This window comes from Numenius arquata, chromosome 3 (genome assembly GCF_964106895.1).
Source record: "Numenius arquata chromosome 3, bNumArq3.hap1.1, whole genome shotgun sequence".
Taxonomy (NCBI): Eukaryota; Metazoa; Chordata; class Aves; order Charadriiformes; family Scolopacidae; genus Numenius; species Numenius arquata.
In genome coordinates this window covers 57,646,749-57,664,633 of record NC_133578.1, presented here as the reverse complement: position 1 = coordinate 57,664,633, position 17,885 = coordinate 57,646,749, and the positions used below count along the sequence as shown (strand labels likewise).

Genomic DNA, 17,885 nt, shown 5'->3' with positions numbered 1-17,885 from the left:
AAAATTTCTTCATTAAAAGGGTTATCAAACACCGGAAGGGGCTGCCCAGGGCAGCGGCTGAGTCACCATCCCTGGAGGTATTTAAAAGATGTGTAGTTGTGGCACGTGTGTAGACAGGGCTTAGTCATGGGCTTGGCAGTATTAGGTTAATGGCTGGACTTGATGATCTTAAAGGTCTTTTCCAACTTAAATGATTCTATGAAATAATACTGAAGCTCAGACTTCAATACAAACAAAAATGAAATGAAGACCTGGGAATGACATGATTTTCAGTGCACTGAACTGAGACCAGCAAAGCATTATTTTAAAGTAATATGGTCCACATACTTTCTGCAGTTAGAATAAAAAACAAGGCTAATTGAGAATATATTATGACAGGTGCCTTTTGATATCTTTCGAAATAATTTTAATCTGATGGAAGATCTTGGTATGTTCAGTAACATTAAGGCAAATTTAATGAATTTTATCCTAAAATAATGGAGCTGTTTATTTTCTACACTATCCATTAATATAAATTAAGTGTTCAGCAACTAATGCTATGCAAAATTTAAAAAGCCACTAAAAAATCAGCTTTTACTACTGAAATGCAACAGCTTGGTTCAGCAAACAAGGAAGTGACATGTTCCTTCTTCTGTAAAATAACAAGTTTAATACTATTAACCTGTGCTCCAAATAACTTTACGTGGACGGTTGCCATAGATGAACTAATTGGAAAAGAGCCAAATACCACTGTCCGCGAAAGCTAACAATGCCTGTTTTCAGTGCTCTGGCTGAGTAGTAATTCAGGCAATTCCCTAAAGAATGACACATAATATAACGAAGCGAAGCGTCTCGGAGCATCTACATACCAAGGTGTTATTATTCAGATCCATCTTCCCAGCGAAAGGCCCCCATGTTGTTCCAACCGGAAGCTGCTGCCGGCTCTGAATCTTGCGCTCCCCGTCTTTCTGGACCACCTCCAACTCTCCTGCAAACAAAGGAAACAAGCAGTGTTGAGAGTACTTTCACTTGTGCCTTGACAACAACCACCTCTGCCTTTGTGCCGGATTTATATGCACAATGTTCTGAGGACCCATATAATGAGAATTAATTTTGCTTGTCTGAAAAACAACTGATCTTGTCATCCTGCAAAAGAAAAACAAACCTTTTTCCCTTATAATTATATTCAAATTTGGTTTAGAAAGTCCCTTTCCTTTCACAGGCATTCGAGTTTGAAGGCATTTTTATTCAGAATAGCGGTTTCATAAAAGTTCTGAAGAAATGGTGAGGAGGAGGGAGATGATAGTTCAAAGGACAAAGTGCAATAGCATCCACACCTGCTGCATTAACCTCCTTGATGCATTTTGCTGTCACAAGTCCACATTCCGAAGCACTCAGCTACTAAAAATTTTAGAGGCATACCATATAGAGATATAAACCCACAATAATGGTACTAATTCTGAAGAAACTACTAAAAACAACTGAAAAAAGGATTTTGAACCAAGTGAGGTTTTATAGGCAGTAACATTTCAGAATTAAACCCAAAATTATTTAAATTGTTAGCTTGAGGTTTTAACACAAAATATCTAAAAGCAATGGGGAGGTGGTATAGTGATTTTTTCTTTTTAGTGTGTACCAATTTGTCTTTTTTTTTTTAAAGCAAATTTTATTTTTGAAAGTAAGGACTTCAAAATTAACACTTAAAAGTGAAATTCTTACATCAGCTCACTATACCTTTTCTGTGTTTTTCTCTGAAAAGAGAAAGAATAATGCACAATTGATCATTACTGTGGAAGGAAAAATAAAATTCAGTCACCACCTTTCTTCTCAACATTTTTTTCACTTCATTTCAGGATTAAAAAAATGGTTTGGATAATCCTTCTTTGAAAGCAGTCTCTTCAATAAGCCTATTTTTCTATGAAATAATGTTTCCGTTTAAAATGTACCAAGTTATGTTTATATACACAATTTCTATCATTCTTTTCTAAAACAATTGAAATACATTCTGTTTTCAAACTTTAAGAGGGATAAAATGGAACAAGGAGGAGGGGTTGATCTGTGCTTTTCTTGTTAGACATTTAACTGAATTTTTACATACTATTGCACTTCCAAGCTTTGGCCTTCCCGAAGGTAGCCAGAAATTCTGTTGTTCTCACAAACAGCAGAGCTCACCTCAACCCCGCTGTAGCCATGATTTCTCCCGCCCTGTTTTCCCTACCTACTAAAGCCCCTTCTTCCCTTTCCATACCAACCCAATGCAACAGTAATTCCTGCCTTTTGCATCAGCACGTCCCTTCTACCCCAAATCAGGTCGGTGCTTTTCCACAAACAGGGGAAAATCCAACTGTGCAAGGAGTCAACTTGTCCCAGATTTAGAACTGGCAGTTGTTGTGAAATGAACCTTGGGCTGCAGGAAGTGAGTAACTCCTCCTGGCGTACAGGCAGTCTCCACAGACTTCCCTGAGCTAACCATTCCCATGGATGCCTGGATTTGTGCTACAGCCAGGCTGCAAAGTTTTTCCTCGTCGGCAGGGGTTAATCTCGACTGTTCTCCAAAAAGAAGACTTGGCTCCCGCTTCCATTTTCAAGCACAGAAATCTAAATTTCACCTCTGAGTGTTGCAGATTACAAAACTACTCTACGTAAAATTGTGCATCAGATCCTTCCTGCAAACTGGAACAAATCTAGGAAATAGAGCTGTATCAGTTTACAAAAGCTTCTATGTATGCGGGTGAGTCCCCATTGTGACAGTGCTATGACATTGTAAAAGGCAGTATGTGAGCAAGAAGGCTTATGGATTAATTATATCTAATTTACACGTGATATATATGCATCCAAACGGGGGGGATGTGGGGGGGAGCTTTTCTCCCTCTCACAGTTACATTGTTACAAATTGTATTAACTTTAAAAAAAATCTCTTTATATGTTAATTATGGAAGAGATATCTTTCTGGTATTGCAAGGTAACATGTTGATCACTTAGGCACACTGCGGCGTCTTCTTTCTACATAGAGATGAAAACTGTAGCATTTGCTTGCTTTTACACACTAAAAAACAGCCATGTCTATGGACATGTCACATTTAACTGATACCAGAGGAATCATGAGAATCTTTGAAAACCCTTTTAAAAAATAATTCAGCCTCCCTTTCTGCCACTGACATTTTTCATTTGAAAAGGGTTCAGACACAGTCAAACAGTGACTCCTTATCTGTACCTGTGGATTTACAAGCAGGCCTGTCTTTTAATGGATTAAGAACGACAAACTTAGGGCAGATCATCCAGTGATATCTGAAAACCTACCTAACTTTTAAGGTACACATCATTACACTTTATATTAAATAAAATTAATAACATGGATCTTATACCTAGTAAGTAGTTCTGGTTTGAACCAAACATAAAACCAAGCAATTATTTTCTGAAACTGTATTTTTTTCCTCCAGCTGATAATTAAATAAATTAATATGGATTTTTTTTTCTCTTTTATTCTCTTTTGTTACTGTCCCAAGTTGTAGTTTGGGCAATACATTTCAATATGTATGAATATTTTGAAATGTACTACACATGAAGTAATATCACACTGAATTGCACTGAAGCTGCTGTATTTCTCCCCCCCCAGAACACCGTGACAGAGTCGCAGACTGCATACAGGGCTACAAAACATTTTGCTCCATAAGCTTCCTGTTTCCCTTCATCATAGTTCTCCAAAAAAGCCACATTTATCTCTGGTCACCATGACCAGCAGCCATTTTAACTCTATGGGTGAACATTAGGTTGGGAAGCTGCTCGTATGTTTTGGCAAACACAGGCATTTTGGCTATGCTTGGACAAGGTGCAGCACGTTACAATTCGATCCTTGGCAAAGATTATTTTTTTGCTCTGAAAATCTTCATTAGGGGAAAAAAAATAACACTAAGAGAGCTGTAAGTTAAAAAACCACTGCACATCAGGATCCACAAGCATCTGTGAAGATTTTTTTTTTTCCTACCAGAGCCTGCATCTTTCGTAAAATCCCTGCATACGTTCCTTTGTCTGCCCTGAGCGAGAAGGCCAGGGGCTCGTATGAGGGTTTGTAGAAGAAAGATTACAAATGTCACTATTAAAAATCCTCTCCTGAATTCCCCTGACCCCAGAGTAAGGAGCCTGCAACTTTCCTGCATTCATTTACATTTTGCTCCTCTGAAATTTCCTATCTGGTGAATGGTATCGAAACCGCAGCAACAGACGGGGCCGGTCACCAGCTGATGAGAACGGGGGATGTCCCCTGCTCACTGCCAGCTTCCCATGGGGAGGCTGGTTTAAGTGGTGCCATACCTGTGGCCCCGAGCAACTTGTGACCTCAAGGGAGTTTGCTGGAAAAAAAGAACCTCACCCTGTGACTCTTAATTGTGCCAGCAAGACACACTTTCCCCCTTCAGCCTCAGAAGAAGTTCTGATGTAAGTCAGCTCTCTGCAGCTCCCTGCACAACTGCTCAGCATCTTCACAGATTACATCAGGAAAAGGAAGAGGAGTGCAGATTTTATTGCCATATCACCATTTGCAGTAAGAAGTGTAAAGACTCAGCTGGTACTGACTCTTCAGAGGTGCCTGTCCATGGGGATCCCAATGAGCGGGGAGAAAAGGAAAGAAAGGATGAAAAGCCGCAGCAGCTTCCTTTAATCTGCACTCCAGCCCAAAGGAAGCAGAAAATTCCATGCCAAACACTGTTAGGAGTTTTTAGTGATCAGCAATTGCAACAGACCACCTCAGTACTGAACACTGAACATAATGTTCCTTCACATAACAGCAAATGCTAGTATACAGAAATCATACACACCCCTGGGATTCGTCATTCCTATGGCAAAGTCAAGAAGCAGTTGTATTTTGCTGCTTTCATCCTAGACTTGTCAACCCTCCGATTGAAAAGGACAGTAAGAAGCATAACAGAAGCGGCACTAAGAAATGCAAGTAAAGAGAAAGTGATGTCCTGCTTTTAGTTTTTGCGAGTTAGGTAAAAAAAAATATTTAAGAGACATTTAATTTAGTAATGCGTATTTCCCTTTTCCTTGCTAAAGAGCAAGTATTTTTTTTCAGCTTGTTCTTCAGGAACACACTTATTTCCAGCTTGGTGAGTAAGTTTATACAAAATATTTGAGACACATAGTATGGGCTAATCAATTTTGGTAAAAGATAATGCTGTTAGTGCTGTGGGCTGTTTCTCTTATCTTGTTGATGTAGCATACTTTTAAAGTCTGTGATTACTCAAAGACTTATGATAGCTGCACTGTAAAGAAGCCCCAAGTCATGACTCACTAGTACAGCTACAAAACATCCCATGGCTTTTAAGATATTAGGCCACCTTGGTGGATACAAAACCAGAATGAAAGGACTCAATTTAAGGTTCTTTTCTTACACATACATATTGTTTCAAGAGTACTACAGAGGGCATGCATAAAACAGAAGGTAGAAAGGTCAGTTTAGCTTTGTCTTCTTTTACAGCAAAATCAGAATAACTTAAAAAAACTCCACAAAACATACACAGCACACAGGAACACAACAACAGCTTTGGCCCTTAATATAATTCAACCACAGTTCAAATGCCAGAAGAATTCAACTATACATAGTATTTCTGAGCAAAATAATACTGGTTTTCATCCACCTACCCACATTCTGGAATAAGAATTAAAGGAGCGTACAGCTGAAGGTGAATGATTAACAGCACTTCAGGGAAGAAAAAGTGAACAACTTCATTCAGAAATAAGTGTATCCAGATTCATAAATGTTTAACATTTCTAAGCAAGTCACTGATAGCTTCAGCAATAGGGTTGGGTTTTTTTTTTGTTTGGTTGGTTTTTTTTTTTTGTTTTGTTTTGTTTGGTTGGTTTTTTTTTTATCAGGAATGGCATTCTAAGTAGAGTTAGTTAAAAAGAATGAGTAAGTTCTTCCTCTGCTATAATTAGAGATTGGTTATTTGACATCATGGCGTTCTACCAATTTCCACTAGCAAATGGCTCCTTCTTTGCATATTTCCAGTGCACAGCCGCCTGGCTCTCCAATGAATATTTCTGCATGGCAGAGAAACTGTATACATTGCAGTCTCAGACAAGGACTGCTCTAAAGTCAGAGTGAACAAGTTAAAACCACTCTCAGAAGTTCTTAAGCATTGCCCAGCCCAGGCCCCAAGATCTGCCCGCTGACCTGCATGCACAGGAAGAATCTGCAATTAGTATTTGACTGGTGATTACCTCCATTATAATGAACTAATATGTGGACATTTGCACATAGCAGTTCACCGACAGCAAAGACCTATCCCATTTCCACTTCTGTGATTCTTAACTAGGTAGCTCCAATATTAAATGCTCATACACTTGCTTGGCAGACATAAACTGCCTTATTGAGACACCTCCTCTAAATTCTCCTCCCTCAATTTTCAAGTCTCTGAGACATAACACACACTAAACTACAGTTTTGAACATAAACTTGAAATACGACATTCTCTATTCAAGTACTCCAGTCAAACCCTGATAAATCAGGCTGGCCATGCAGTGATCTTATCCTTTCTGACTCTTTAATAAATCGAACCTTGTAAGTTCACGCTGTTGGAAGTTGTCACTAAATGAAATTGTGACCTTATCCGATGTGTGAACTTATCCTGCTGACAACTACATTTATTGTGCGGATAAGAATGGGGGGGAAAAAAAAGACTTTTGATAATTGTGATCTTACCCATATGCAACTCTAACAGATGGGACCTGTTGATGTTCCATTAATGATTTGCCTATGATGAGCCTCTACTCAGGGAAAAAAATAAATGTTCTTCATAGGTAAGTGGTAGGGGGACGGGTAGGCAGGATGAAAAGTGCACAAAGAGGGACTGGCAGAGAGCAGTGAATCAGAAGCTATTAGCCTAACACAAAGAGCTTTGAATTAGCTTGTAATTGCAACTGGAAAAGATAACATAATGGAGGTGGCAGAACAGAAACATTCCTGTTCCACAGGACTCATTCAATAACCCAAAACTCTAAAACATGTCACTGAGAGTATGAAGCACTAACCCAAAATATGCTAAGCCATGGCACTTTGTGATGAATGAATGAATACTGCATCCCCTGCCACACTGACGGGATGGTTGCCGCTGCTGGTGTGGAAGAACATTGGGTAACAGGCAATTCACACAACTATGTTAAGAAAATGGCCATCTCACCTTACCATGTTTGTCTGTCAAGGATTTCATACATCTTTTTACCTAATCCTCACGTCTCTCCACAAGGAGTAGAGCACTGTACCCGTTCTGCACTGTGCTGAATCCACAGTGAGAAGATTTGGGGGGGGAGGGTGACAGAGTACAATCCGTTTTGCAGCACTGCAAGTCTGCTGTGGGATACAAGAACTGTAACTATCTTACTAGAAAAACACACACACACATGGGACAAGTTCACACTGGAGTCTGAACAGTCATGGACTGAAATACAGTCAATCTTCAAAAGAAATTTTACAATTTGCTTCACAATGAAAATTGCATTCACAAGGGTCTGGGCAAAAAGAGAGGTTATTTAGGTTGTCCAGACGCAAAGGCAAAATTTAATTTTTTTGCCCTAAAGATGAGAAAATATGTCCAGGCCACCGTTATGATGAGAAGGATGGAAGGAGGAACGGACTTGGGACAGAAAGCTGAGAAACAGCTCTGTGCAGTCTACCCTGGAGGGAGGGTTGCTATTTTGCTGCCACAGAGATGGTAGAGGGTTTCTGAATGGAGCAGCCTTCTTCCTTCCTCTGAAGTCACTGTCACTCCCCAGCAACTCCTCCCCCTAACCCTGATCCTCCATCTTAAGCAGTAGGTCCCATCGCTCTTAAGCAGTAGGGTCAACCAGACCTCTTAGCACAATGGCCATGAGGGAAATAGACACAAGGATAACCCACAGGTACTTACTGCTCAAAGCTACCACTCTCCTTTGCCTAGGCTTGGAAGCAGGTCTAGATAGCAAAGACAACGCAGGAGAATCTGCCACATGCTACTTCATTCCTAACCAAGCTGCCTAATGCTGCCCCACCTTGCCAATGCTGCTTACAGGGCAGCTGTGCACTCTTGGTAAGGATGACAAATGAAAAGGCTTCTCTGTTTTCTGGAACAAAAATCTTGCCACTCCCTACCTTTCTTTCGAGCCTCGAAAGTCAGAAGTAGAGTTTCTTTATCTCTCCTACCTGCTGCTAGTACTGCAAATGGCAGAGAGTGCAGGTGCTATCCTTATCTGCAGCAGCCCTGTCCTACAACGGACAATAAAGGGAAGGAAAGAATATTCTGAAAGTGAGGATAGGGAAAGACCAGGCAAAGATTTTCTGAAAAAAAGACCACAGAAGGAGGAAGGGGGGTGGGGGTGTGTGTGCAGTAAATACGTTTAAAAAGCAAGGCAAAAGGGAGTGAGTCTAGGAAAGGAACCATTTGAAGACCCAAGCTGGGTCTAATGAGGATACAAAACACAGCCTGGAAAAATGGTAACAGAAGATATTCAAGAAAAAGAGGGATGCAGAAATATTGCCAGAGTGAGAAAAGACATATACATTTCCAAGCCTGAAACATGAGGACAGAAGTGCATGAAACAGAATGTAAACACCATTATCCTTTTTTAGCCTAGGCATGTCATTACAGTGCTTAATTCATAAGCTAAACCACTAAAAAAAAGTACACTTATTCTAATACCTCATTGCTCAACTGAATTCTGGTTAAACTGAACACTTAAAACATGTCTACACCACACCTAGTGATGTGATTTCACCTGACATCTGGTCAAACCTATTCTCCACCTCCAAGAAGCCAGATCTTCAGGCAGGCTATGAAACTTCTCTGAGAAAAAAGTTTCATTAATGGTTACTTAGTTTACACTAGGATCCAGACATGACCACCACACTGACACAGTACTCCAGCCTGTTTGATGTGACCTTAGGTATAGGTACAAAAGCTGCTCCAGATTTGCAACTGCAATGCAGAGCTAATTTCAGTGATGTGAAGGTGCGCTATGTCTCGCAACACAGGCAGAGCTTTCAGAGACCATAGTTTCAAAAGAAGTATATCCACTGACACTTCAAAACCTTAAAATTGTGCTCTATTTGTAAAGTCTTCATTTGCTTACATAAAATGAATACAAAGGAAACAATTTTACATTCCTGTAGTGTCTGACACTCCTGTAATCTACAGAACTTGGTAGGAACACAGGATCCAATCCAAAGTTAGAAAAGTGGTGAACACATCTGCATCAATTTGAAATGACAATGCAACTTCAAAGTTTTGAGGGGGGGGGGAAGCTGGGAGGGAGGGCGATTAATTAAATAAATGTTAAATAGCACATAAATTGAGTAACTACCAAAGATACAGCTCATGGAAAACTACATAATAGTTGTCTATCAAGTATACCATCAAAATAACTTTTAAGGCTTAGGCTGAGCTATTACAAAATTTACTGTTTTTTCTTGGAAGTCAGAAAGGCAGGAGTACATTATGGCCACTGCTGCTAGAGTTTGATTAGCGTTTTAGTAGAACAGACTCTTATACCGCTGTATAGACTTTTTAATTGGACTGCTTCATTGAACTTAAAGAAACCTGCTCAATGAAAAAAATGAGAGACAGAGGTAGAAAGAAAAAGATACTTACTCAAGATACACTAAGAAATGCCAAAGATTTGTTCCCTTGCTTCAAAGTTAGGTTCCATATAATATGAAAAATACTCTCTTCCTATCAGCATCTAGTCTACAGGAGGCAAAATAAACCCTGCCATCATGGCAAAATCCTGATCCTGTGATGAAATTAGAAGAAACTATCTTTACTTTTCCGTCTACTCACTACAAGAGCAATTTACACCTCTGTTTTCAGAGTCTAAAACTCATGCAAGAAAGAAAAAATAAATTCTTTTTGTCTTTCTCAATAATTTTCCACCTTCGCATTTGGATGCACAGTTCAAGAGGTTTGTTATTACCTGTATGTGTTGAGATAAAACTGGAGTAGAACTATTTGCAAAAAAAAAAAAACAAAAAACCCAAAATGCAACCAGTTCAGCTGAAGAGCCCATCCTGCAGTTTTCTGTGAGAGGAATACTGTAAACTCCATTCTCACATGGACACTCCATACTGGCAAAGATGATTCCCAATTATATTCTAACACTGTGCAGACCCAGGGGGTTGAGTAGGTACTTTATCCAGGCTACATGCACATGCACAGCTTTGCTCCCTCTCTCTCCATCACAAATACACACGATACAGAAATGCCAGACTTGGCAAGAGCAGGCTGATGATATTACTGAAGAGGGCTTTCTTGATAAGATCTTCATCTGTTTCTGGACTCTTGGGTATGCTCCTTTCCTCAGCAGAGGAACAGTCGCCCCTGATAAATGTCCCTTTGTGTGCAGATTCTCCCCCGATATATGCAAAGACATTTCAGTCCTGAGGCTGTCTGGTTTTTTGTTGCTTCGTATAGCTCAGTTAGAGGTATATGAAGCATTGTATGTAAAGCAATGAAAAGTGGATACAATTGAAAATACGGCTTATGTAACTCAGACTGAAGCCTTTTCTAAGTTAGATGCTGTTCTGCAAGGAGAGAATTAAACATTTCACCATCACCTACACCAATCTTTCCCTAGGACTTTTTGGAATCCTTTTAGCTGAAAGATGCTAACATTTTCTTCGTAGATATATACGATATTTAAATACAATAATTAATAGATGTTTGTATGTTTACCCAATAATTTCTTTTTTACTTGGAAAAAGTGAAAAATATCAAGGTAGCCTGTCGTGTTAGTGAATGTGGAAAGCTAGTGAAGTTAACTTAAGACTGCTGTATTAATATGAAATGTATTAAATGAACAAAAAATGTTTGGGAAAGTATTCTTTTTAACTCTAAAAGCAAGAGCAGTGAGATCATCTGTGACTGTATCTGTGGTGTCTTCTCAGTTTACAGTACTTATGCTTAGAGATAGAAGGGTCTATTTTCATCTCCCATTTGTGTAACAGCAGATGAAGTTACTTGCTTTCTATCAGATATGCATGCTCAGAGCTATGAAACCACTGCTTAGATGCCGATTTCTAGCTCTGAGTATGTGAGCCAAACTGCCCAAATGTCTTGCAAAAGAAGCAGATGCTTTAACACGATTTCCCTATTTCCTTTCAATGTTCACAATGAATTTCTGAAAGAAGGAAAGTACCAGGAAAAAGACAAAAATCTCAACAAAGACTCAAATTTATGAGTATTTAGTGTGACCATCCAAAAGGTCTAGTTACTGTTGAGATTAGGAAGGCGAGAGGGTGACTGGGACAAAGGGAGATTGAATGCCACGCTCCACTGCATGCGTGCAATATATAGTTCCATCTATTATAATTATAATTTATATTAAAAGTAACATTCTTATAAATAGAGATAAATGTAGTATAACTATAATGTACAATATCAAGATTCAAATTAATCATTTCTTTGCACTTTCTGGGGATGGCCATGCATAACAGACACATGGCTCTGCACTGCTCCAGCACTCATGAGTTATGTGCTTATCTACATCTTCTATGATCAAGTACCAGCAATGACCAACACAGCTTTTTAACACTGTTGCCAAACAGGCATTGACTGCTGTTTTTGGACATGGACCAGAGTACTCTCACTCGCTCCTTCAGTGCCTCAGTCAGGCCTATCTCACTGCTTTTACATGCAGCTATACCTTAGCATAGCCAAGACTTTGAAGCCGACATACAGAGTGATGCCCATTTTTAGGGCAGACTTGTAACTTTGAGTGAAATAAACCCTTAAACATAGATTGAGCAGAAGTTCTGTGAACTACCTAAATCCTACTCCAAGGCTTATGTAAAACTTAAGTAGAATATTGGCCTTGCGGCAGCCTTCTGTACAAGAATGATCTTGACCTTCATATGTGTAAGTCCCAGGGGCATCATGTGCGTAAGCCAAAGGCCAAATTGTTTCCCCTTACTGCCTTCCCCTTTATGAGCGCAGGCTTTGAACACCCCATTGCTGCTTGGACAGATGCAGCGACTGGGGAGCCCAAGGAATAGCCATGGCTGGCACATGGGGATTATTCTGTGGCTGGAGGATGTAGACGGTCTCTATCCTGGAGAATAATGACCTTCCGAGACTAACTCTTCACAGCCTAGACTTTACCTCTCTAAACAATGACTGAGAACAAGTCCACATCCTCTATGGCCTTAATGGAAATTTCAGCCTAAATAAGAAGCTCAGGGTCTCAGAATCAGTCCGTTGTGGCAACAGGAGCCCTAGCTTTCTCTAACAGTTGCAATCACTGCTTCTGAAAACTTCACACAATACATACAAGAAATTTATTATTTTGAAGAAGTAGGAAAATACTTCTGGCGAGGTATAGCCATTAAACAGGCACTGTCAACAGAGATCAAAATAATTATAACTCAGAATATATCTGGGTTACAGAATTATTTTGTCTTTGAAGCATTAAACCTGCCCCTACACTATGATATACTATGAAAAATACTAACGTCAATTTATAACAGCTTCTTATTATCCTGCAATGGTGATGCACTATAAGAAGTACAGTCTGTTATTAAGTACACAGAGTTAAAACAGTTAAGTAGAGGAAACGATCATAATGAAATGACTACAGGTTGACTTCTTTATTCTCCTGCTAATAAAATCATGAGTTTAAAAAATTAATTACAATAGTGTAAAAACTCCCCTAAAAATATCTGCTCCTTCTCTTCCTCCCTAATAAAAAAAAAAACAGACATGCATCCACACAAAGAGAAAATTTCTATTTTAGCCATGACTATTATTTTGATGTACGTAGATACTTTTCAACTTAAAAATTCCTTTCTGATAGGCACAATTTGCTGTACAAGGAGTCTTGGAGAAGGGCAATTATATTCTACCAGGTTTTTTCCCCATATGTTTTCATCTCAGCTAACAAAGTACATTAACAAGATACATAATGCATTAACTTAAAAGAATAAAAAAATCTAGACAAATCCTACTTTTACATATCCAATGGTATAGTTAGCAGTTTCAAAATCAAGCCTTCCAACATAAGAAAAAACTCAAACCTCCATGCAGCCTCCTTGAGCCTTGGATCACTCCTCTTTTGCAGATTCCAGGACCTCAGCATAAAGCCACCTTTCTATCCCGTCTCCTGTCCCCTGGACACTGCTTCTTTGCCCAGTTCATCTGCCACCCTGCTCTCCCTATTGCCCTTCTGGGCCTCACTGTTCCTCCTCAATGGCAAGTATTGGGTCATACCCACATTCCCAGTGGCTGACTCCAACAATGTCCAGAAGCAAGTGTCAGAAAAACAAGAGGAAGGCACATACGCTTGCCTTCACACAACTAGTTTCTAGCTTCCTGTCTTCCCCTACTGATCACAGACCATCTGGCAGCCAAGCCTGATCTGCCCCTTCAAATTCCCAGATGATGTTTCCCACCCTCATCAAATGCAATTCAGAAGCTGACAGTCTTTTCACTGACATCTGTATCTTGTCTCTATCATCAGATACCATCGTGAGTCTAAACTTTTCTATTCTCTTGACTGTACTCATCACAGAAGCACAACACTCCAAAGAAGATTAATTTATTCTACCAAAAAGCTGTTTATGACCCAGGGTGAGCATCCCTCACATACTGGGCAGACTTACCCTCTTTTTAGCATCATGTGTTACTAGCATCTTTCTTTTTGTATCTGCTTAGTATTTCTTCTCTTTGCACCTCTGTAAACTCTACAATCTACACAGTCAATAGATAATACAACTGCTCTTATCTTCCAGTCCACAAACAGAATCTCCTCAATGACCTGCTGCTAACCTCCCACCACCAGGAGTCAGGAGAGCTACTAACAGAATGATTTCTACAACAGCATCAGTATCCAGGTGTGAAAGTAATGTCCATGAGGAGAATGTTACAACTTGCCAAAGCTAAGTGATGAAGAAATAACAGCCAGGGAGCAGTTCTCACCTGGAAATAAAAAGTCCAAACCTTTTATCATAAGTAAAAAGTAGCAAAATGTTTGCTTTTTGCTTTTTAATCAGCTGCCCTTGTTCGAATAAACGCACATTTCTCTCTTCTCAACTATGTTTTTTTCAGACAGATACCAGCTTTGAAGTCTCTACTCAAACACTATGAAGAGATTCCTAAATTATATCCAAGTAATGCTAGCAAGCCTTGTGGCACTGCCCCTGAATTAGGCTGCAGCTTCCAAGAAGGCAGGGACCATATTTCACCTCTTCCTGAAAGTACCAAGAACACTCTATTAGATAAATAATAACAAAATTGAAATAAAGTAAGGATACAAGCTAACAGAAAGATTATATGAAGACTGAATATGAATATGAATAATTCAGGTTCCCAAGAAAGACTGAGTGCTCTCTAGATAATATCAGGAGAATTGTGGGATCTTATGGTGCAGATTTGTGTATCAGTGGATCTGATACTCTATTCCATTTTTATAAAGCTGAAACTAGAAAACATACAGACTAAAAGCAATATGGCCTTTCAAATTATGGTAGAAGCAGTAAGGTCATAATGAAATAAAAGGAAATTCCATATTTGTAAACTTCATACTGAGTGAATAAAGATGAAAGTATTGATAATGCTTGGAGAAATATGTCATACTATACACCATACAAGTTTTATATTTCTTCACACTTTTTATAAGCAAGTATAAAAGTGTTAGTACTCTAAATCAGTATGATAATTTCAGAGAAAAAGTAAGTCTCATATATGGGTGGGTTGTACCATTAGCACCTTAACTTACACATATATGAGAATATATGTGTAAAGACACATACGCAGCTTACAAAGTCTTGCACTGTGCCAAATATTGCCACAGTAAGTTTAAGTACTTTCTACATGCTTATGCTGTCTTCTCCTTTTGGCAGATAAAAATAAAATTAAAAATTAAATATAAAAAAATAATACTGGAAATCGCTTTCTAAAATGACAGACAGACAGTATTCAAAAGGCAATAGCAAAGGAACTCCTATAAACAGGTAACTCAAACCATTGCTAGCTCCCATGTAGTAGTTTCTCCCACGTATCACAATAAACAGTTCCAAGAAAATATCAAATAAAAGAGATACATATACATTTTAGAGAAGACCAGTCTTGCAGCAAACGTTTTTGTCATAATCTTGAAAAATCTGGGCTTGGTGAAATAGATCTAAGCCAACCTCCCATGGGACTCCAAAATTACTCCTAACCTCTCTGTAACTCTGCAAGTATTAATACTTCCTTTCTCTCACCTTTTATTGACCTCCCTTTTTAGACAGCAAGCAATCCAGAGTGAGGACTGTAATTCTGTTTGCATATATAATATACATATAAAAAATGTAAACCAGATACATAGATATACATTATAGATAGATAGATATGTATGTATACACAGGCATTTTTATTTATCTATAAATTATAATATCTAGGACAAAAGGAACTCTGTGTCAATAGAAGCCAACAGCTTCTAGGTGATACTGTAATACACACAGCAAAAAATAATATATCTTGGCATTCTGAAAGGGATGCCCTTTTCAAGTATGCTGCATCTCTTTTGTCTCTGGCAAGTAGGCTTGCAAGGGGGCTTTGATTATGTTTCTGATATATACTCCGTAACATTTTTTAGAATAGTTAAACAAAGCTCAGTCACTGTATCCTCTGAATGAAGAGACAGCCAGAGAGAAGAAGACAGAGAACTACTTTCACATACAGTATCTGCTTTCATTTAATTTTGGAATTTATCTAAATTCAACCACTGTATGTTTTTACTTTTGAAATAACTATGATCAACAAATTTATGTATGTAAAAAATATTTGTTTATATACTGCTTTTCATATCTTAGATACACTCACAAAATAGCAAATTATACCCTTTGAAATACTGAGTTCGATTATTCCAAAAGTTTACATATAACAGAAGAAAGCAAACCATTCACTCCACAATACCCTTCTTGTTTGTCAATGAAGCATATAGAGATCTCCTTTTCTAATTTATTGTCATCTTGCTAGAAATATTTAGATCAATTAAAGTTATTTGAATGTGAGTGGCAGCCCACGCTTCAGAGTCATTCCAGGACAAACGTGTCACCTATATTAGATTCTTCTTTGATCCCATGAGTTGTACAATTACGTATCATTCTCTGACTTTTTTCACAATCATCCATTTAGATACCTCCTGACAACTAAACAGTGGCAGTGCATGCAATAAAATTACTGCTCTTCCTCCCTGTCACGAACAAATGCAATAAAACCACTAACAGCAAATCAATGTCTACACTTCGTAACGAGTATAATTATGGTAGGACGAGGCACACAAATCAATATGAAGACTGTGAATAGAAGCTTTAGGTTTGTCAGTCATTTCTAGTAGCTGTTTACATTTTGCACATTCATAGAGCACTTGGAAGAACAAAATAATTCTATTTGAAACCTACAACACAGTTCTCACAATTATCATATCAACAATACACTTCTGTATCCACAAAGCTTTAAGTATTCTTATGGAGAAACAGAGGTATCACATCTCACCTGTCCTGTGCCAAGAGAGCTTGGTATAAATAGTGTAGAATTTAAAAGCACTACACAATAAAGATACCAGTGTCTGACAAAACCATTATTTCACCGAGAGGTATGATACTTCCCTCTGAAAGGCAATAAAAAGTAAATTCCATGCTGCACTGTACATAAAGAACAGTTAAAATGAAAAATTTGTTGCGTGACATCTCATGTTGTTAACAATATAGGCAGATCAAGATAAGTGGCTGGATTTGGATCATCATCAGAAGACACAAGGCCATATTTGCCAGTCTATTATGTCATGTTGCTTGAATTCATGAACCCAAGAGTGCAATAACTTTTTGTGACATGATGGAGAAGTTACATTTTACACATGCTCTAAATACACAGGCAAGATAAATGAATTAAAACCAGCAACCATATTGTTTTTTTAAAGTGTTATTGAGCAATATAGCATATGGATAATTTTGAAGTCTAAAGCATACAATCCGTTCAGAATATAGCAATGGAAAGAAAACTGTGATTGACGCATGATTTACGCAAAATTAGCCCTACCTTTTTAAACCAAAACAGTAGGAGAATATAAGTAAGAAAATAATGCTAGAGAGGTTCTTCATTAAGTTAAAAGGGAGACCAGCACCAGAATCACATACACTACGTCTGGAGTTGATGATTGACTTAAAATGCTGTCCTCTTCCAAAAACGGCTTGTCCCATTTGGAAGGGCTATAACATTTTAGGAACAATGGTTATTCACATTTCCTTTCAATCATTCCTATTCAAAACACAGGTAGATTAAGAAAAAAAAAAATGTGCAATGAATAATTTTAAGAGAAAATAGTGGTAAAGTGTTAGCAAATGCCACAGTTCTATCCAAAATTTTTAACTTTTATTATATGACGAATTATTAGTTGCTTTGATGTAATTGCATTTATCTTTAGTCACCAAAAATGTATACAGTTTTGCACTTTCAAACCAACGCTTTAACAATATGCTAATTACACAGTTCAGATGATCTGGAAAGAAATCCATTTTGCGCTGATGATATAAGGGAGTGACAGTACAATTTACATTAAGAAATGTTTTCTCATTTTTCTCAAAAATTGGTTTGCACTCAGCCGGAGAAATCTAAATTCGACCAACAGGCATCCCTCCCTGCTTCTCCATGGTTACAAAATAACATGACAATCTGAATGACGAACAAGATACACATAAGAATGGGTTACAAAAACTCCCCTGGACACAGGTAGACAGGCAGACAATGTTTTCTTTTGTAATCTGATTAAACAGACGATTATTGTATAAAACAATATTGAAATGCTAGTAGCAGACAATTCTCACTGACGTTATTTCAAACATTTTGAATTAGCTATCCCAAATTGTCTAAATTAGCCCCTGGGACAGTTGGCCAGTACAC

The 17,885-nt window shown here is 38.3% G+C and overlaps 1 protein-coding gene across 1 annotated transcript in view; it reads right to left on the bottom strand.

Annotated features, from left to right (window-relative positions):
* Window positions 1-17,885, bottom strand: part of ZFPM2 (zinc finger protein, FOG family member 2) — a 312,269-nt gene that overhangs the window by 157,368 nt on the left and 137,016 nt on the right. Inside the window, exon 4 of the mRNA XM_074145230.1 lies at window positions 849-967. Coding sequence (XP_074001331.1) covers window positions 849-967 — 119 coding nt within the window. The remainder of the gene's footprint in view (window positions 1-848; window positions 968-17,885) is intronic.